The sequence below is a fragment of the Osmia lignaria genome, chromosome 12 (assembly GCF_051020975.1).
Source record: "Osmia lignaria lignaria isolate PbOS001 chromosome 12, iyOsmLign1, whole genome shotgun sequence".
NCBI classification, from domain to species: Eukaryota; Metazoa; Arthropoda; class Insecta; order Hymenoptera; family Megachilidae; genus Osmia; species Osmia lignaria.
Genome location: NC_135043.1, coordinates 10,402,016 through 10,422,916, shown reverse-complemented (window position 1 = coordinate 10,422,916; position 20,901 = coordinate 10,402,016). Strand labels below are relative to the sequence as shown.

General features: G+C 39.3%; 3 protein-coding genes across 18 annotated transcripts; 2 read left to right on the top strand and 1 right to left on the bottom strand.

The window, feature by feature from the left end:
* Positions 1–492: 492 nt before the first annotated feature.
* LOC117610025 (uncharacterized) lies at positions 493–4,297 on the top strand. The gene is made up of 2 exons (XM_034336902.2): positions 493–2,330; positions 2,406–4,297. The coding sequence occupies exons 1-2, from the start codon at positions 798–800 to the stop codon at positions 3,984–3,986; spliced, it is 3,114 nt and encodes a 1,037-aa protein (XP_034192793.1). The 5' UTR covers positions 493–797; the 3' UTR covers positions 3,987–4,297.
* Positions 4,298–4,433: 136 nt separating this feature from the next.
* Positions 4,434–11,715, bottom strand: LOC117610030 (protein rolling stone). Of its 15 annotated transcripts, none has more exons than XM_034336932.2 (6): positions 11,110–11,325; positions 10,682–10,940; positions 9,494–10,365; positions 9,265–9,373; positions 8,962–9,210; positions 4,434–5,946 (listed from the first exon to the last, which is right to left on the bottom strand). In XM_034336932.2, the coding sequence occupies exons 5-6, from the start codon at positions 9,071–9,073 to the stop codon at positions 5,093–5,095; spliced, it is 966 nt and encodes a 321-aa protein (XP_034192823.1). In that variant the 5' UTR covers positions 9,074–9,210; positions 9,265–9,373; positions 9,494–10,365; positions 10,682–10,940; positions 11,110–11,325; the 3' UTR covers positions 4,434–5,092. The 15 variants fall into 15 exon arrangements, with proteins under 15 accessions (XP_034192823.1, XP_034192815.1, XP_034192819.1 ...); XM_034336924.2 differs by having other exon boundaries at positions 8,962–9,373; positions 9,494–9,651; positions 9,748–10,365; XM_034336928.2 differs by having other exon boundaries at positions 8,962–9,373; positions 9,494–9,651; positions 9,806–10,365.
* Ca-Ma2d (Ca[2+] channel Muscle-specific alpha2/delta subunit) lies at positions 11,671–20,674 on the top strand. 2 transcript variants are annotated; one of them, XM_034336898.2, is made up of 13 exons: positions 11,671–11,812; positions 12,124–12,205; positions 13,734–13,996; positions 14,307–14,743; positions 14,814–15,133; positions 15,988–16,248; positions 16,408–16,536; positions 17,011–17,372; positions 17,615–17,819; positions 18,144–18,732; positions 18,802–19,157; positions 19,473–19,769; positions 19,848–20,141. In XM_034336898.2, the coding sequence occupies exons 1-13, from the start codon at positions 11,730–11,732 to the stop codon at positions 20,139–20,141; spliced, it is 3,678 nt and encodes a 1,225-aa protein (XP_034192789.2). In that variant the 5' UTR covers positions 11,671–11,729. The 2 variants fall into 2 exon arrangements, with proteins under 2 accessions (XP_034192789.2, XP_034192791.2); XM_034336900.2 differs by lacking the exon at positions 16,408–16,536 and having other exon boundaries at positions 19,848–20,674.
* Positions 20,675–20,901: the final 227 nt, after the last annotated feature.

The window sequence follows — 20,901 nt, the reverse complement described above, 5'->3', positions numbered from 1 at the left end:
AACTAATTTGCCACAGACGTTAAAAATAGACTCACAATCAATCACAAATGACTTACAAACGAAATACACTAAGAAAAATTAAAAATAATCATATTTTATTATTCCTTCCGGCTAGCTTCATGTAGGTGATATCATAAGGGGTGTCAGGGACCCCTAGTATTTCTATATACCGCCCAGTTATCGTCTGGGGTGCCAGGGACCCCAAAGCACCGGTGACTCTCTGCATACCGTCATGATATTCTACGGGGTATCAAGGACCCCACGGAGCCCGTCGCGCCATCTATAAGAGAAAGTCGGAAACTACTCGTCGAGTAGTTTCCGCCATCTGTTAATAGGTGGCGCTAGTGTTCCCTTATCCTGGAGTCGGTAACTTGTCAAGTAGTTTCAGCCGTTCTCGTACAGATGGCGCTAAGATTGAAATTAAAACCTTGTTGACGGTCTTTTTAAAATACAAGTTTATGAACACAAGTTTGTCAAGGAATTATTTTAATAATATTCTGGCCTTATGTTAATTGGACTGATTTCAAAGAAAATAGAATCAAAGGGTGTCGAAATTGTATCTTTTCAGTTCTCTGTGCAATGCGTGGTAAAAGGGGAACAAGTAAGACAACTGTCACACCGACTGTGCTCTGTACATACATCCATATCTAACTTCACCTGTGGGGGTGTTTGAGACCCCTAAAATCGTGACTTCTCGAGAACAAAGGCATTTTAAAGTCTTTTTTGGATCTGTAGTCACTGATGGCGGCGTTGTTGCTCGGTGTGGACCCCTACAGGCCTGGCTACGGGGCAGTCAAATGTCTCGTAAAGGAACTCCCTCCGCTTGCAAGTCAAAACAAATCCCGCGAATATTTCGTAATCGACGAGGTTTGTGTTCGGTTCGAGGTTGGACGCACGGAGAAGTCGGAGTCGTAGGCGGTTCGGCAGGTTACAGTCAGTCGGGCCTGTTGCCCGCTTCGCCGGATGACGAGGAAAGGAAGGCAACAAATAAAAAAGAAAAACACAAAGGAAAAATCAACGACGAAATCGTAGAAACGACTGAGAAAGTGTGGATCAGGGATAAACAAGTGACAAACGTTGTTTCAAACGAACCGAACGTTGAAGCGATCGGTAAAACTGCCGATGTCGAGACTGTAGCCGACATCGAGAAATGGTTAAAAACGCGAACGGAATCCGTGTCGAGCATGGATCTCGACGCGATCAAATCCGGGGTCGAGGAGGGCGTCGACCGGTACCTGGGCGAGGAACTCCAGCACGCTTTTCTGGAAAAGGACCCTGACGGACTGTCGATCGACATAGATCTGTCCGACAAGAAACTAAGTTTAGGTTATGATCCCTTACTTCAGGAGCTTCAGCACGAGAAACTGCTCGATGCCTGCGAGAAAGATGGTTTCATGCTGCCGGAGTTCCAACTGGATCATTTAGATCCATTAGCTTTGTCTCCGGACGATATGATGGTTGCCGGTGAAATTTTACCGTCGACCAGTGCTCAACCTACTTTAAGTATCCCTAATGGGGATGCTGAAGGAATTTGTCCGGAAACAGAGCAATCTTCTTTAATAAAGAAATCTATTGTTGTAGAAAATCAAGAATCGCATGCTAAATCTCCAGTTCTTGTTGATGATTTGCATGATATTAACAGTTTGAACAAAGAGGAAGATATGCAGCTCCAAAAGAGTAGCGATTTATCAGAAAGCGCTGCTACTCTTTATGCAGAGGATTTTAATACAGAACCAGAAGAGGAGGGATTAGGAAATGCGAAATTAGTTTCAGATCCCTCTGAAAATGCTATAATTGAACAGTTAAAAACAAAAAGTAAAGCAAAGTTAGAGCCAAGAATTATCAAAAAGCGAAAGAAAATGTCTGAAAACGGAGAGAAGAAGTTAGAGAATGAGATTACAATGTCGGGAGAAGATGTTATAGATACTAAGGACGGTGTAATGGCTGTTGTAGCTATATCGACGGATAAAATTTCAAATATGACGCAGATTGTCATAAACACCGGTACAGAGGAACAGATATACCAAGGAAAAACCTCTGAGTTGATAGAAGCTACAGGAAACTTTCCAAAATTGCCAAAGTTAGAAACTTCGACCGCATGGAACGGTACGATGGAACATAACGTAGAGAATCCCAGCAATCAGCACGAAATGGTGATATCTAATGCGTTAGAAGAGTTAGGTATTACGGATGATAATTTACAACCAGTATCGGTTAACGAACAGGGAAAAGTGTGGCTCTGTCCACGGGATGATTGTAAGAGGCAATTTAGTAAACTTTATGCTTTGAAAGGTCACCTACTAGCACATTATGGTGTGAGACCTTTTAAGGTACTCACCGTTTATATAATATTCTGTAATTATACTGTAATCTTGCAAAAATATTAATCTTTATTTTTCTTTCAGTGCGACTTTGAAGGATGTACTTGGGCATTTTATTCGGAGTTCAAACTTAAGCGGCATAAAGAGACGCATTTAAAGCGCAAAGACTATATTTGCAAGCGAGAGGGCTGTAATCGTCGATTTACTACAATTTATAATTTATGGAGCCACGAGAAATTGCACAGTCGTCCAAATAGGATATTATGCCAAGTACCAGACTGCCAGGAAAAGTTTCAAACGAAAAGAGCCCTCGAGTTACATATGAAGTCTCATGACCAAAGTCATGCCCCGTATGTTTGCAAGCACGAGGGATGCGGAAAGAGATACTACAGTAGCAATGCATTGACGTCGCATCAAAGATGCCATAGTTATAAGGAAATAGATGTAAAGTGTTCGTGGCCAGGCTGCGGTAAGGTGTTTGATAAACCTTGTAGACTGAAAGCACACCTGCGTTCGCACACCGGCTGCAAGCCTTACCTTTGTACATTTCAAGGCTGCCAGTGGGCTTTCTCGTCTTCTAGCAAATTGAAGAGACATCAAAAGAAGCACACCAACGAGCGCAAGTTCGTTTGCGACGTTCCTGCCTGTGGAAAAGCATTTATGAGATCCGAGCATCTGAAGGAGCATAGATTAACACACAAAGAGGGAAGATACTTTCAGTGTTTAATATGTAACGCTAAGTTTTCTGCAAAAAGTAGCCTGTACGTTCATATAAAGAAGCATCAAATTAAGGAAGGTGTCGAGACAAAGTTAAACGATACGGTTAACGGTCAGAAACGTACTAAGGTAAAGGAGACGCAATGTTCCAGGGTAAACCCGGTTGTGAAATCGAAAAGGAAGTCAATAGATCTGAACGTAAATATACCTTGTCTAGACTCGTCTACGGTAACAGTGAAAGCTGAATGTATCGATGAAAATGTGAAAAGTAACAATGAGAATCAAACTAAGGATACTTTAGTGCCTCCTCAAGATGAACCTAAAACTTTATACCACTGTCCAGTTGAGACATGTACACGTTCGTACACTACGAAAGCAACGTTAAGGGCACATATGTTGAAAATACACGGTACCCCTGTTGAAGATTGTGATAAATCGTCGAAAAGAATACCCGCGAGTCCTGTTTGTAATATGGACTACATTTTGTACACTACTCCTTCTGTATCTGAACCTACAGAGCAAATGATAATGGTAGCACCTTACGACGCGGTGATTCTTAGTACTGCTTCAGAAATAGATCACTCGCTTCCTGAACCAGAACCACCGCCCTTTAATAATGTATTAAAATTGACTGAACCTTCTTCGCATGTTGTCACCCGTAAACAAATATCTGATCAACATGTACGAAAAGATCAGGGTTCAGCAAGGACTGATTTAACGTTTTCTGATGTATGGAAATTGAAAGCGAACGGTGCTGTGTTCGATTCTGTTGTTGGAGCGTCTGATGTTGTGTTAGGTGCGAATGATTTAGAGGAAGGAAGTTTATTACTAACCGAGGAATTACCTTCGATGTATTATCACGATGACGTAGCAGGGACTGAATATCAGGTACTGCTACTTGATTCAATACCATCTGAAAGTACTATAAACCTAAGGGGACTTGAATAATAATATGTGAAAATGTGTTTGGATGTGGATGGAAACTGATCATTGTTATTTTTTAATATAGGATAAGTTTTAATATGGTCTGTGATCAAAAGGCTTGTTTTAGCCTTACATTCATTTATACTGCAGTCCATACTTGCTTCAAATCGTTATTTTATTAATAAATTGTTGCTATTTTTCCAGAAAGTTTATTCATTGTCCTATTGTACATAGCATTCCTGAAACCTTGTGTCTATAATGGCCAATGCATATAAAAATTGAATGTACAATTGAAAAAAAAAAAAAAAGATAGTTTTATTACCTATATCACTCAAGACTCGCTTAATAATAGTGGAAAATAAATTCGGAATGTTTCAACAACAGTCGTGTTATAATGTAGTGTAAGAATAATTGGACAAATATAAATTATATAAAATTAAATGCTTTCAACATTTATAAATGCGTTCACGTGTCAAAGATATTTTTTCATACATTATTATAGTGACAATAGCATGATATGTAATTAATGCTTTGAATAATGAATTATTAGCCATGGTACATATGCATTTATTTCCTAAATTTAAACGTTTAGTCATCTTTATTCCATTTATTATAAAAATTAGTATCTAATTTTTATAACACGCGGGACTTATGCATGAACACTCATGCAATTTCTTTCAAACTTCGATGCTATAAAATATACAATTTTTACATATGATATTTCAGTAATATTAATGATATCAAACTTCACAGTTTCTTTTTTACTGCTGTATATAGTTTGAGGAATACTATTTTGTTCTTAAATTATAAATAATCGTATTCGTACGTAAGCGTACATTTCTAAAGGTGTTTTTCGCGCTTTTTTGCTGTACCATAATACACGTTGTACAAACTGAGCGTATATAAAAGAAATAAACGAGCATGAAATTCTACTGCTATTATGTAATCTTATTAATATTAATATTGTCAATACGATATATTTCGTTCAACGAATCTGAAACAGGATACTAATTCCTTCTTTTATATGCGCTACTTATGTTTTAGCTCGATACAAACGGTAGTTAAAAATTGTAAATAACAATTTTCTTTAGAAATGTATCTTATAAATAATGTTCTAGCATTGCTAATTTTTAAACAATATCAGCATGTTTCTCTATATTAGGAATCTGTATCTCCATTCCTTCTAATTTCTTATCAATCTTTCGGTAGAACCGATTTTTCAATTTTTCTAAAAGGCATATTATGGAATATAATATGGTTATAAAAATAGCTTGACCCAAGCATACCAATGAAGATCGTACTGGTTTCTTCCAATCAAGGATTTTATAAATATAATGATAACCCTGTTTATCTAATCCACCTGCAAGGTAATATATTACCGAGAAAATAACGTAAAAAAATACAATGGTTAAGCACCACCAGAAATTCCTTAATCTAAATGGAATGCCCGTAATACAAAAGTCTATGATCATTAGAATACTGTTACAAACGTGTAGCATAATGTTCAACGGATCTAAATGATGAATCTTTGGATCGTAAACGCTACACCAGTAGGAAATCGTAACAACAATCGCGACGTTGGTAGTAACAACGTAAAGGAACCAGTAAACCCTATCCGTTAATCCTAACATCAACGCGGAAGGATCAAAGTCGGATAATTTCTGTAGCTTCCATCTTCTCGAAACTAGAAAACCGCCGAGGAACGCTTGACACAGGCCCAATACTAAATCCCAATTGGTTAAATAAATTGGCCATTTATCGTATATTGGCATAGGATTGTAACTACCGTATTCGAATATCGAACAGACGATGATGGAAGCCCAGGCCATAAAGATTAACCAACGGTAAAGTAGATACCAGGTGGCAACGTGTTTTTGGCATCTTGGTTCGGTGAGGATTCGTGGATGCGGTGGTTCAACCTTCTTATGGAACCATTTCCTGCTTAGTTCCTGGCACCAGAGTTTGTTTACCATCGTTCGACGACCTGTAAATAAATACTCGTCATTGTAAATGAAATTTATTATTTAATATAAAAATAATAATACCGTCGCAACGTCCCTAGAGTTCGAGGAATACTGATCTACAACAAACCTGTTGGAAATTACGAAACATAGAAAACAGATTGTTACAATATCCCCCCACTAATCTCGTCAAGCTAACGTAATAATTGGACGTTGTATTCCGGTAATCATAACTTTGGTATTTCAATCAGAAATAATTATTCCTTTAGTGACAGCGATTTGAATTTGACAATGACACCATACTTGAGTAGACATGCGTGTTCGTTTGTTTCCGGTAAATTTCCCGCCCTAGATTTTTGACCGGTTCAAATATGGTAAAGATCGCAATCGGTAAATAATAAATTTTTTATGCACACAACAATCATGATACTATGGCGTTCGTGTCATGCAGTGTTACGTATTGTACCAAAGAAATAAAGGAATAGAAGATACTAGTTGAAGTTAGTTTTTAGAAATGTAACCCTAAAATAACTTACATGACGAACATTGTACAAATAAGAAAAGATATCGTTTTGGTACTGACAAACATTGATATATTGTTAGCACCATCTTTTATGCCACAAAGTTTATCAGAAGCCAGACGAGTGCAACAATAGCGTTGCAGTGAAAGCAGAAACCTAACCTCCATGTGTCATTATGAAAAACTACTGTGGACGTAGCCATATTGATTCGATTCGAACGATATTCTTAGCGCGAAAAACACCGCTAATGTGAATGTTCCCTCTTCTTTTCTTGTTTCAAAAATACTAAATATTCATTACCTTAGGGGGTACGGTATAAATTTTGAAAATTTGAAAAGCTCTATACAATGCCACCAATCACTAATATTAATCGTATGTTGTATAGATCAAATGCTTGAATTAATTTTAAAATGTTAACAAAAATGAATCACAATGAAAATGCAAAATTGTGCAGCAAAAGATACGAATTCCAATACTTTCGCATAGATGCTGATATATAAATAACTCATCGATTTGAGTGAAACTTTATCTAATTTCCGATAAGATATGAGAATCGGAAGCATTTAACAAATGCGAATACGTATTCCAATTATGAAATCTTATATTTCACATAAATTTATCTCTTGCAAACATTTCCAGAAACTGAAGTTACATTTTACCGGAAATGTGTGTATATAGTTCGATATGTTATCAATTTATCGTTTCATGTACTCTATTAAATTATTTTATTACTTCATTGAGACTTTTTCAGTATATTGGCAATGACAGCATACGCGCAAGAATGTATACTGTGATTTAAAGGTTCAGAACGATTAAAAAATGGAACAAGTGAAAGAGAGGGACAAGTCACGCCACTTATTCGAAGCATTGGAACGATTGAGGTGGGACAGCCGTGTAAAAATCTTTAATCGCATCGTTCAGACACCGGCACAGATGGAAGCTAGTTTGAACTAATTAACCCCGTTGGCCCGGGCGCTGAGGTTCGCACGGAGAGCGCGGTAAACTCACGCACCGTGTGTGTATTACGTATATAAAAGTCGTCACACCGCAGTCAATCGACCAATACCAATTCTCTATTAATTTATTACAATTTCCTATTATTACCGCCCAGCTAGCGTGAATCACAGGTAGCAACATTGTCCTCAGGATTTTCATCTTTGGAAAGAGATTCATGATCAACACTTTGACGACCAGCGTTACAGATATATAACTTCAACATTTAATATCCTTTAATTTAATCTAATTCAACTTGTAAAAAATGTAAATTGTCAGCGTGATATGGAAAAAGAAATCCTGAATTATGTATTGCTCAGAATTTTATCATTTTCAAGGTTTCAAAATAATACATGTAAAACATATTTTTGATGATATTGAATGCACTGATAAATTTAAACCAATTCATGACACCCACGTGAATTATGTTACCCAACACCCCACCAAGAAGAACACAATTTTTCGCGGTGAATGTTAAAAGCAAAGAACAGCCGCGGCTGGAGAGTAAAAATCTCGAATGCAATGAATTTCATTGTCGATTAACATTACCACAATTATATGTACCGAAATTTGTTAACATAGAAGGAAATAAAATAATAATAATAATAAACGAACCGAGGTGTTTGCCACAAATTTGTACAGAGAACTTAAATCGTTTACAGCCGTGACACGATCAATGTTGCTCCCTGGATCCTCTCGATCCTTGACACCATAAGCAGCCGCTATACTCGCACGATAGCACCTGATTCGACACTGACTAAACCTCCTAGACCGTCTGGTCAAAACCCTACACCATAAGTGAAATCAATTCAATCCGTACGTTACCCTTTCCCTTCCTCCACCCTTTGTTCACTGTCTATATAAACCGCCCCTGAACAATCGAGCTTCAGTATACACGCAAACAGAAGGCACATTTCCTTTGTTCTTACAACATGTTTAATGATATCTATTCCTTTGAAATATAATTGTAATTTAGATTTTCAATCTGCACGATCAAGGTCAAAGATGTATTCAAGAAATCGATAAGAATTTCACGTATAAACATACTACTTCTATACGTATGGTGTTTAGAACGAAGAATAATGTTTCTTAATACTCGTAGTCTACGTAGAATGAATTTGATATATTGTATTCCATCTCTCATGGAATCAATAATGTCAAACCTTACCAGGAAGATGTGGAGAAAACGAAACGAGAAATCAAATATATAAAATAGTACAAATTATGGCGACGTACTTTTCTTCGTGCAAAAACAAAAGGAATGTGCTTTTTGTAAATTAGAACACCGCGCTGACAGAAAGTCCTAAAGTAACCGGAATAACTGTACAAACAGAACACATCGCATCCTTTCAACTATTTTCAACAATATCAACTACTAATAATTTTAAATACTAATTCAACATTTTCAACCTGAACACTATATCAACGTCAGAGAATCCGATTCCTCGCTCACTCATTATTCAAAGATGAAATTTAAAAAAAATAGATAAGAGAAAAATAGAAAAAAGGATAACGTGTTCGCACCGCATAGTGTGACCGGTGTTACGAATCGCAAAGGATCCTTAATCCTGCCGTCGATGCAGGAAATCTTCTCCGGCACACTACGGTCCTCGATTTCCTCGCACTCGGGAGGCATTTGAGTCCGGCCTCTTGTTCGACGTACGTTTGGCCCGTGACTGCCCGGCAACCGGCTCCGCGTGCTTCAAATCAATATCAATCCCTATGCACCAGCTGTTCCCCCTCGTGTTCTACGGCACTGTTCCCTGCGAACATCTTTTTTCGACACGTTCTGATAATAATTGCCAACGTTTCCTCCTTTTCACGTACCACCTCCCGTCGATCGCCGTTACATCAGCTTGCCTACATTTTCTTTCTTTTGAAAGCACTCGGTTTCTTGCAACTACTCGTTGTTGTTCATGTCACATTTCCATTGCCGCTAAAATATGCAACATCAAAGTAATAAATCATATTACAATAATGAATAAAAATTATTGAAAACATCAAATAAAAGATTGACAAAAGTGGTGAGTAAAAAACAAGAATAATTTGTACAAACAGGTGATATCGATTCATCCAATCCCGTAGTTGCTTTTCAGCTGGCACATGTTGTTCCAAAGAAATTTTGCAGGACGTATGCTGTTTTTTCTTTTACCTTCGATACGTCTGATTTTATGTAAGGATTATCGAGGTGTTTATAGGCTGCACCGTGAAACCCTATATGAAAATCAATTGATAAAAACAGGCGATGAATTACCGGGCGCTCCAGAAAATTGTATCAACGGAGAAGAAGATAAATTATTTTTATTGCACCGTAATTAAGTGGATGCACGCCATCGTTTGACACGTTATCATTTTTAACTGAACACACATGGTTTCCTACGCGTCCGTAGAAATCTAAATCGATGCAAAATCCAAGCGATCCGCATCACGTGTTCCCTCCATTCATTAACGGGAAGATTTTTATAATTCCTTGAATGGGTGACCGACACCTTGCTTCCTGATGAGGGGTTTATACACCTTCCTCTAATCGGAGCGTTCCCAGAACGTTGTCCCATCGTTGAATCGTCTCCGGTGCTGAAAAAACGATGAACATGTAAGTAATAAAAAAAAGATTCCTTTTACGTGATGGAACTGCGAATCACTAAAACGTTTTGATTCATCTTTCCTTCTGACCACAACTTTTTTTGTTTACACGCCATTTTATCGTTTGCGTAGAAGAAAGAAGTACGGTCAAGGCCTGTGAATCGACGCAATCGAGCATTCCGCTGAAATGTTTCTTTTTTTTGGCGATTTATGGAGGATGCGAAATTAGGGCTGCGTTCCTCGAGGTCAGGTTTGATTGGTCCATTTCAAAATGGCTGAGAAAATGAGCGTTTTTTCGGGGAACAGGTTGTAGGTAGAAATCATTTTCAGGAACTATAAATGCACCTGCGGATGATTAAATAAATAAAAATATATTATTCAATTGTTCTGAACGTTTGTTAAAATTAATAAAAATATGTTACACCTGTTCTCGTATTTTTATAAATAAAAAGAAAATTAGGGGTGGGCGAGTTAGATGGAACACGCTGTACCTTGAGTGACTGAACGAAATGAGCTGATGCTCGATTAATTATAATTTCCCTAGTGTTGAAAGGCTATCATCAGCGAAGTGTAACAAGGTACTAATTTTGTTGATTACAAACACGTACAGATAAATAGTATTTCGAAACTTGTTAAATGTATGACGTAGTTTGGACTCTACCTTAAGTGACCGGTCGCTGGACACCATCGGGCGAGCATTCTTTAATAGACAGGCCGCTAAATTATCGTTGATACTATTCGCATGTGCGTGTTTTTGGTGTTACGCAACTTTGCAGAATTGTGACAAAGCGGCCGAAGAAACCATGGTCAAATTGCATCAGATATTTTTGCTACGGTCAGATTTCGTCTTCTCTATTTACACATACGACACCGCGTCCGTATCTTGCTGCATTGCACGACACGTGGTGTAGAGTTAAGACCTGAAAAATATATATAAAAAATGTAATGGTACTCTGATAATATTTTGTCTACAGTATTCTCGCAAGAATGCAACTTATACGCCTATGAAATTTTTTCTACTGTTACACAGAATCTCAGGTTACCTACGTACACGTGTGTCGTAAGCAGTTTACATGTATTATCAGTTACCATGAATAATGCGTTTTATTCGATTAACGCATCCTCTTCGAAAAACCGTGTTGCGCCCCTTTAAATGTTGCCACCTATTATACTTTCCAGTTTATAAAGAATTCCTCCACAAACTGTCATAATTATGACAATAAAAACGTATACTAGTTGCACACTAGTACTCAAAATGTACCTAAACAGTCGATAAAAATGTTCAATTTACGATAATCGATTATCGAGAGCAATCTGAAAAGTATCGAAGATAATCGTCGATAAAAAAGATCGCCCATGGTTGTTCCATATACGCGAGTACTATATGAGGAAGAAATGATCTAAAAAAGTATCTGTGTTTTAACCGAGGGCTAGTATTTTATAAATACTACACGGCTCCACGTGAAAGAAACAACACGTCGAAAGACCGAGTTACGTGGTTCGTCGGTTTATGAGACGGCGCGCCGTTCGTGTACCAAAAATAATCGTAACATCTCACCGGCCTCTCGAGCTTCGAGAAAGCTTCAAAGTTGGAGTAACACGAACTGTGGCAGTTTGAATTTTCACTGTGAAAAAAGAGAGTGAAATGATGCAGAGGAATCCAGGACGATCATTTTGGGGTTAGACGGGGTAAATCTCGATCGTGAACGATGCGACCGAGAATCGATAAATGTTCGATCGTTTTCTTCGCTTGCATCCTCTGCGCTGGATGCATCTCCAAAGACTCGTACACGTAAGTAAAGTTAATATTTAAGATTCTTCGTCTTAACCTGGTGTTACTTTTTGGATAACAAGATTAAATTAAAGATTGGATTATAAAAATTAATGGTGTATTGTCTATTTACGTACGGAAAACGTATGCACCGACTAACGTATACAATCGTGCTACTTTTCAAAATGGCGTAGGTTGTTATAAATCCGTTTTTCGATAATCGATTACAATCGCAATTTTTCGTTTCGATAGGTAATTCAAAAATTTAAATCTACATTCTTATGATTTGTTTTTTACTGTTAATTGTTAATATTTCTTGATTCATTTCGCAGGGTAACGCGATGGGCAGAGACGTTAGGTGCCGAATTATGGGAACTCGCAGAAAAGGTGGCACGACCCGAAGAATTATTAAACGTGAGCTCAGTTTTCATTCATACAAATTCTTCTCTCTCCCTCTATCTTTATCCATCTATCTTTACGTCTTCGTACGTAATTACTGTCACTTAACAGAGATAAAAGCTGGAAAAGTGGGGAAAGAAAGAGAGGATCGATAAAAGAAGCATTATTTTAAAAAGAATGAGAAAATTAATGAATAACCGAACTCTTGTACAAAAAGTCTTAGGAGAAGGAAGAAAGTGAAGAGATAAACTATCCACAATGTTATGATTATATCGATCTATGATAAATTAATGTCGCTCTTATGATAATAACTTCATTTATCTTTTTTTGCCAGGAGATAATATAATTGATGAAGGCCTATGTTATTAATGTAATTGCACTCTCAAGACTATAAAAGATTAATCAAAATAGTATTATGCAAATTGAAATAGCGTGTGATCTGCATAAGAAGAGTCTAGTTGAGTATGAAGGTACAGCTTTTACGTACAGATGCCGCCAGCGACATATTAAGATACATAATTTACTTGTTGACCACTTTTTTTTTTTAAATAACGTAGGTACTTATAAATATTCATTCTTATTGAAACTGATAAGAGTGGTGTGACATTAGACACGTATCCTTGAGCTGTCAAGATAATACCAGGTTCTTTCAATATGTTATTCAAAATCACATTGCATACTGAAATGATTTTACTATTCAATGTATTGTTTTGATGCATAAGAAATATACTGTGTAAGATAAAATACTATAGCTTTTAGGTGAATCCACGGTAAAGGAATCACGTTGCAGCGCGACCGCATCCCTCGTGGGTGACGATATTAATAGAAGCAAGCCAACATTTGTAATACAATAGGCCAGGGGTGGACAGTTGTTTTGGCTCAGGGGCCACAAATAGTGGCAGTTTTATTCAATTTATTTAAATACGAGACGAATCTTCGGTTCAAGGCGGATTTTTCTGACTGTCTTGGCAGGCCGCTATTTGCCCACCCCTGCAAAGGCCATCACTCCCATTAAACGTCTCAAATAGAACACCGTGATCATATTATGGAGGGCGTACGTATTTCACAAGATTGCGCTGAAAATCAGTGAATAGAAAAGCTTCAAGGAAAACATTGTTCCTTCCTCCAAAGCTTATACACCATGTCTAGTAATTAGTTCCGTTTTTGTAACGAGAATAGATTATTACCATGCGAAAGTGCAGCTGTTGCGTCGATCAACCAGGTGGAAGCTGAACTATTGTAGGGACGAGGGACAGCTGACATTCATTGTTTACTCAAAATGCTGATTTCTACGATACTCGTTACTATTTTTTCATACATCGAAGGACTTCAGTTTGAGATTACAATGACGCTCGCTGGTTCTCTGTTCATTACTTGAGAAGTAACGCGATAGGAATACGCGAGGCGGGCTTGTATGAAAAGAAACAACGGTTTCGGAGCGAGAAATTAGTAACACGGCCTTTGTAGCGTAAAACCGAGACAGAAATCCAGGTCAAAAGTATAAAAAAAAAGAGGCATAACTGTAATCCCGCATAAATTGCAGAAATACAAAGCGATGAACACGCGAGTGGAGGATAAGTCCGGGGAGGAATTGGTAAGCATAATCAGCGAGAACGTCGGCAGGATGCTCAGAAGGAAGATGGACGCGGTGACCTGCATCCGTATGTTGGCCGAGGAACAAGCGGAAAGCTGGGAGGACGATGAGAATGGCAACATCACCTACGTATCTGGAAAATACAGTCCTGTGATCAACCAGAGTTCACCGAAACTTCCGGAGAACATGGAGAAAAATGTTGATGTTTACAGGTTTAAGTTGAAGATATTCATTCTATTATTACCGTAGTATAATTATGGATAAACGTTGATTGAATGAATGCAAACGTAGCTCATGATTGAATATTCCCATCGGTGGTATCAAGTGGAATTAGGCTGAGAACGTCTCGGGTATCGATTCCTGGGCGAACGATCGACTTACGAATTGGGTATAGCATTCCATACCGGTCCAAATATCTAGTCTAGAATTTGAAGGAACTAGTAACGATTGAAACGCTATAAAGTTCGTCTTTTCATTAGTTTCTTACTTTAATAAGGACTTGACCGTTGAAACCGTTTGCAGAGAAATGGAACTGACGCCGGACTCACATTTCTACAACATACCAGTGAACACAAGCTTCTCCTCCGTGCACATACCAACGAACGTGTACGACCTATCACCCGCCGTAGCCGAGGACATCAAGAAGACCGAGATTCTCGACAACATCTTCCGGCAGAACTACGAGTCAGACCCAGCGTTATCCTGGCAGTATTTCGGCTCCGTCACAGGAATGTTGAGACAGTATCCTGCCATGCAGTGGAGGACAAACCCTACGGAGAACAATGAGGACGCAGAGGAGGAGGAAGAAGATGATGATGACGATGGAGAGGGTGAAGAAGGGGCTGACATTTATGATTGCAGAGTACGCAGCTGGTTTATAGAAGCAGCAACTTGTAGCAAGGATATGGTGATCTTGATGGACACCAGTGGTAGCATGACTGGCATGGGAAAAACTATTGGTAGATAAATATTCATATTTCAATGTTCGAAATGACAAACTTTTAACAATTCCATTATTATCATTTTCAGCCAGAACAACAGTGAACGCCATTCTGGACACCCTATCGAACAATGATTTCGTTACGGTTTTAAGTTACACAAACGAGACGTACGACATGGTGCCCTGCTTCAAGGATATGTTGATCCAGGCCACTCCGGAAAATGTGGACACGTTTAAGAAATCGTTAATGGACGTTAAAACGGAGGGTCTTGCCAATCTGACCGAAGCGTTCAACAGGGCGTTCGGTCTTCTGAAAATTTATAGAGAAACGCGAGGGTGCGACGCGGACACACCGTGTAATCAATTAATCATGCTCGTAACAGATGGTGTTCCTGGAAATCTAACCGAGGTGAAAACGAGGATTTCGTTTTTAATCAAATTACATTATCCTCGGAACGTACTAATTCGAATAATCAGCTTTTAATCTTCTAATGAAATCGCTTAACGTTTTCCTCGCTCATTTCTAATGAAACCAGATATAATTATGTTTAACGAGTTAATTATACTTAAGTAGATAATGATACCACATTGTCGAACGAGATAATTTCCTACAGATATTAGTTTGTTTTATTTAAAAATGGTTTGAAGATATTCAAAGTTATTCAATCGCTAGGATAAAAAGTTGTCGACTTTCGAGGAACTTTTTCAAGGTGTGTATACTTGCACCTTTTGCGATAATAGGGTAGAAATCAAGTGATTCTCCCCCGCGAGTTTTCCCCCGCGGAAAAAGGTCGTGTTTCCAGCTCTATCCTCGACGAGAGTAGCTCTTCAGTTTTATGAGATCCGACTCGAACCGGCGAGGATCATAGCTGTCTTTGTCTCTCTATTTCTCCCTCTCTCCTTTCGTCTTTCTCTTTTTCTCTCCTACTTTTTCTCTCTCTTCGTGTCTTTCCTTTTTCTTCTTTATCTCTCTAGTATTTCCACCTCCTTCGCTTCACTCTCTCTCTCTTCCTCCTTCTTTCTCTTCGCTTGCACCTCCTTATCGCTTTCCAAGCGCTTAGAAAATGCATCATTGACGATAATACCGGCGCGATACGGTTGCATCGCGATTAACCGCGGTACCGTGGCCCCTGTTACATATGAAATTGCTTCTATGACTAACAAATACAACCAGTACCTACCATATATCATTGCATGCTCTTTGTATAGTTGTAACTTATTGATTTGTATACTGGCAGAGATAAATTCAATTCATTTTTACAGGTTTTCAGAACATGGAACTGGAAGGACAACGACACACACATACCCGTAAGAGTGTTCACTTATCTATTGGGAAAAGAAGTGACTAAAGTGCGGGAAATTCAATGGATGGCCTGCCTGAACCGTGGTTACTATACCCACGTACATACTCAAGAGGAAATTCGGGAACAGGTGTTAAAATATATTCCAGTAGTAGCGCGTCCTATGGTTCTCCAGGACGACGTTCACCCTGTCGTTTGGACCCACGCTTATACCGATATTACGGTAAGAGAATGGTAACAAATTTATTCGAGTAAATCTGTAAACAAAAACCATGCCGATTATCAGTGGATAGTGTTAGGTACACTAGTGAAAAGAAAACTTTCATACGTTTGAGGTATTGCAAGGCATACACAGAAAATATTCTAATTCACGTTCCATTAGAATCCAGCACTCGCCACTTGGCTGTGGCTTGTGATGAAGCACCAGGAGCAACGATCCAGGCTTCAAAAGCATCTGAAAGGGAAACGTCTTGGAGTGCGAGTAAATGAGGACGAAATCTACATACAGCAGGTTCAAAGCAAGCAACAATCACCCTGTAGCTTCAGATCTGTCTTGTCGTTCCCAATGTGTTCTTTCCTCTGGCATTTAGCTGCCTTTAGAAAGTAATATTTTCACCTAGTAGACAAATCTAGGCGATCCCTGCGATTGGACAATTTCTTTTCTTACCCTAAACATGTGTTTATACAATTGACTGCATGCTCCACGCATATATATACATATTTTTATTTTTTATAAACAGACTTAGATCATCCTGGGATTCACGATGAAGCATTAGAACCCGATACCCTTTGTTTTATCATTTGATATCCATTCGATGCAAATGGCAAACGAGACTGCACAGTGGTTCCCCTTGAATCTTTTAATATCCCCAAATTATCCTGTTTTCGTGCAAGTATGTTTTTAACGCTAGTCTAGGTAGATGAGGAGAGACGTAAGAGATGATACCGTGTACCTTTGAAATAATTTTATCTCGTCGTTTAACAGCTCCACAAGGACGAGGACGTTCGACAGGATCCATCTACGTTGAACACGACAGCCTGGCAGGAGTATAGGCTTCTCACCTCGGTTAGCACACCCGTGTTCGATCGTAAGGGGAATCGCAACAACCGGACAAGGATAGCGAATTTACTAGGCGTGGCTGGCACGGATGTGCCAATTGATGACATACGAAAGCTCACGTTGCCGTACAAACTCGGCGTGAATGGATACGCCTTTATCGTGTCCAACAACGGATACGTGATATTGCATCCGGACCTGAGGCCCGTCTACAGGGGTAGATTGAAGCTGAATTACAATAGCATCGACCTGACGGAGGTGGAGATCCTGAACGATGGTGGTGGACCAAGGTAGTTTACTTAGAATCCTAGGAGAACTTTAACTCCTTAAAAGAAATCCAAACTGCAATAAATCTATGAACCATGTGACGATATTGAACCACATCTAACAAGGAAAGACAGCCTGTTGTAGCTGAAATTTTAAGAGGTCGTTTCATCCCCTAAATATGAAAAATTCGTATATCAATATAATCGGAGATGAACACCTAAAGAACATTCCTTCTAAAATGAGCTTTTATTAAAATTGAGCGCAGAAACCCCGGGGTAGAGGTGTTGGAACTCCGTGCCGCGCTGGTGGACCACAAGAGGGGCAGCATGAAAGGGGTACCGGTGAAATTGCATTACGATGACAACCGTCGTGTGACTCTGGAAAAACGTGACTACTTCTACGCCCCTCTGCCTGGAACGCCTTTCGGTCTTGCGGTCGCTATACCAAACTATGGCACAACTTGGATCAAGGTAAATCCTACTGGAAGTATCGGGTGTACACATCGCATTGCCAGCAGTTTATAGAGGGTCCTAGAATTTCTCAGTTAGGTGGTAATCCCGAGAGTTGGCTGCGTTCTCGAGATTGTGGAGTGCATAAACTTTGGAACGTAAAGCAACTTCAGGTGGTAAACACCGAGGGTTGCTATAGCTTCTTAAACGAAGATCAAAGGCGTGAAATTCTTTACGACCAATTGAGTTTAGAGGCGACCACTGGTTTATGTTTCAGATATTGTTAGAGTAGAATCAGAGAAGCAAACTTAAGCGAGTTTACAGATGAATGCCTCCTTTGTTCAGGTAGGGGATGAAATTCGTAGGAACCAGAACATGAACGTGAACATCTCCGAATTCTTCCTGGGCAACAACTGGCGAGTTCACCCCGGTTGGGTCTACTGTCGTTTCCACTATCTGGAGGGACACGAATTCGACAATCCTGAGGAAGAATTAAGATACTTCTTAGATCTGTTAAACAAACCTGGCTGGCGTTGGTCGGAGCAATACGAGGCCTACTCCATAACAGAAAATGAAACCGATTACGTGCCGAACTGTGGAAGGCAGACCTTATCTCACGAGGACTATTATTGCAACAAAGAACTGATGCAACTGTTGGTTTTCGACGCGAAAGCTACGAACGCCAGCTTCGACGACAACTTCGTATTGGATGATCCAGGTGCACGATACCTGGCCGAACTTTATGGAATATTCCTGAGATTCGTCGCCACTCAGAGCGGTTTGACTAGGTGGCACAATTTGGATACGAATAAGTTGCCCGTTGACGACGATGGAATTGTATTCGGTGATCTCCATAGGAGGGCCGTCAACGAGCCTTGGTACAAAGGTGCCATTTTCCAGAATATCCAGGATCCTAATAGCATCTCTCTATCAGGTATTTTGATTGCAAAGTTAAAAATTCAATGAAAATAAGAAAAGGTATTCGATGAATATAAAATTTCAGTTCCATGGGAAGCAGGCTCCGATGCCATAGTAACTGTGTCGATTGGAATATTCCCAAAAGACGGTGGCAAAAAAGCTCCAGCAGCAGTGATTGGTTTTCAAATGCCTATGACGGATCTCTATAACAGATTCATTGAGTTAACATCAAAAGAGGGCAACTCGACCATGAACTGCGCCCACTTATGGATAGATTGCTACTTGCTCGATCAAAACGGCTACGTGGTGATATCAGACGCACACAACGATACCGGCCAATTCATGGGGACACAGGAGGGGGCAGTAATGAATTCTATGGTTGGCCAGGGTCTCTATAACCCGGTCGAGATCTATGATTATCAAGCTTGGTGCGAAGAACTTGTAAGTATTTATTTCCGTCCATTGGCTCGAATGTTTCAGCCGCTGTACGAATCATAGTACGAAAGCTCTTCGTACAAGTTATACTTCTTAAACCGCAAATAAAAGCGAAAGAAATAATTTTAAAGTTCTTCAAAGTTGCATCGCCCGTGCATCGCTCCAAGCGTGGTTTCTAATTCGCGGAAAGTTTCTACCATGGGAAAAAGTTTTATCTGTCCGAAAGATAGATCGAAGTTCGCGCGAAACGTTCCATAAACAAAATGAGAAAGTTTTCGCGAGCAGAAAAACGTTATCTCGAGAATAAAAATTGTTTCACAGCGTATCGAGGATGCGGCGAACGTACTGACCGACCCGTTGATGTACGTCTGGAAGCTGTTGGTCTGGTTTCTGCTGCGTCTGACGTGGTTCACGACCCAGTTCTTGAATTTGCCAGCCACCCACGCCAAAGTTCACTTCGACGAGGACGCCCCGGATCCTCCTCCCCCGCCCCGACTCTATCTCTACCATTATCCTTGCGATCAGAAGAGAATTTTGTACATGATGAACAACACGATCGCTGGTATGGGGATCACCGATCATCCGGATTATTGTTCGAGGCCGTTCTACGCGCGAAGGGTTAACGTCTTTTACCACCATCTCTTTATTTGTAATTTAATTAACGAAAATTTTGACACGATCGTAATCGGATTACAGGTGCCGCACACTAATTTATTGCTCGTCGTCGTGGACGCGATGTACCCAACTTGTTACAAGAGATTAGAAGTAACACCCGTGAACATATCCCCGCTCGAGTATACAAATGGCACAGAAAGCGCGCCTTGCCATAAAATGCCGCTGAACGATCTTAAGAGGAGGCGCCTGGAGGGCTGTTTCACCGAGCATCCCTTGGAGTACGAGATAGAGGATTGCGGAGGAGCATCGGGACTGACCGTTTCTTTGCTACTCGTCTCTACTATTGTTGCTAGAATTTTATGTACCTTCGGGTAACCGAGAAAAGAATACTCTTTAAAATCAATGTCGAAGAGAGAGAAGTTCTAGTCATGTTAACAATGCATTTCTTATATCATTAAACTATGAACATTTATTCGGTATAAAGTATTTTTTAAATATATATATTCTACTTTAGATAAGACAAATTGGAAAAGTATAATTATTTTCTACGGTTTCTGAGAAGAATTTGAATGAAGCAAACGATTAAACTGAAATTGGTAGTTTCAATAGGAATATGAAATTTATGACAACGATCATTGCAATTTTTATTCGGATGAACTCCTTCTTTTTTTTGTGAACCAAAGACATCCGAGATCAAATCGATCGTGACTAAGGAGAGGAACCATAAAGCCTGAAGAAATATCCTTCCACCCACGCGAGATAGAATTTTCTGGCGGCGTCGTGAGGTCTGTTGATAGGGTGAGAGGAGCTTGCCCCAGAAACTACTTTGTTCCTCCCCTCGATTATTTGAATTATATCTCTTCTGCTGGTCAAGTTGTAACATTCTCGCTTTCAACTTTAATAAAATTTTATCTTAAACTTAGCTATCGTTTATATTTACATGGAACTCCAGAATCCAACATCAAATTGAACTAACTCTTCCAACATTTATTTAACAAACTTCTAATTCCAACTATTGCTTTCCATTTCCAGAAACCATGAAAGAAAATATTCTACAGTCACCATACACTTCAGCATCAAGAACAAATCAATTCCTCATCCTTCGAGCATCTGTTCCTGGAACATCTAAGGATCC

Bases quoted from the DNA above. Each gene is read 5' to 3' on its own strand.
- LOC117610025 (XM_034336902.2), top strand. From the start codon at position 798: ATGTCTCGTAAAGGAACTCCCTCCGCTTGCAAGTCAAAACAAATCCCG. The intron at 2,331-2,405 runs GTACTCACCGTT...TTTTTCTTTCAG, and splicing joins ATGGTGTGAGACCTTTTAAG to TGCGACTTTGAAGGATGTAC.
- LOC117610030 (XM_034336930.2), bottom strand. From the start codon at position 9,073: ATGCCTCCCGAGTGCGAGGAAATCGAGGACCGTAGTGTGCCGGAGAAG. The intron at 5,947-8,961 runs GTGCGAACACGT...ATTTATTTACAG, and splicing joins AACACCGGTCACACTATGCG to GTCGTCGAACGATGGTAAAC.
- Ca-Ma2d (XM_034336898.2), top strand. From the start codon at position 11,730: ATGCGACCGAGAATCGATAAATGTTCGATCGTTTTCTTCGCTTGCATC. The intron at 16,249-16,407 runs GTAAGAGAATGG...ACGTTCCATTAG, and splicing joins ACGCTTATACCGATATTACG to AATCCAGCACTCGCCACTTG. The intron at 17,820-18,143 runs GTAAATCCTACT...TCCTTTGTTCAG, and splicing joins ATGGCACAACTTGGATCAAG to GTAGGGGATGAAATTCGTAG.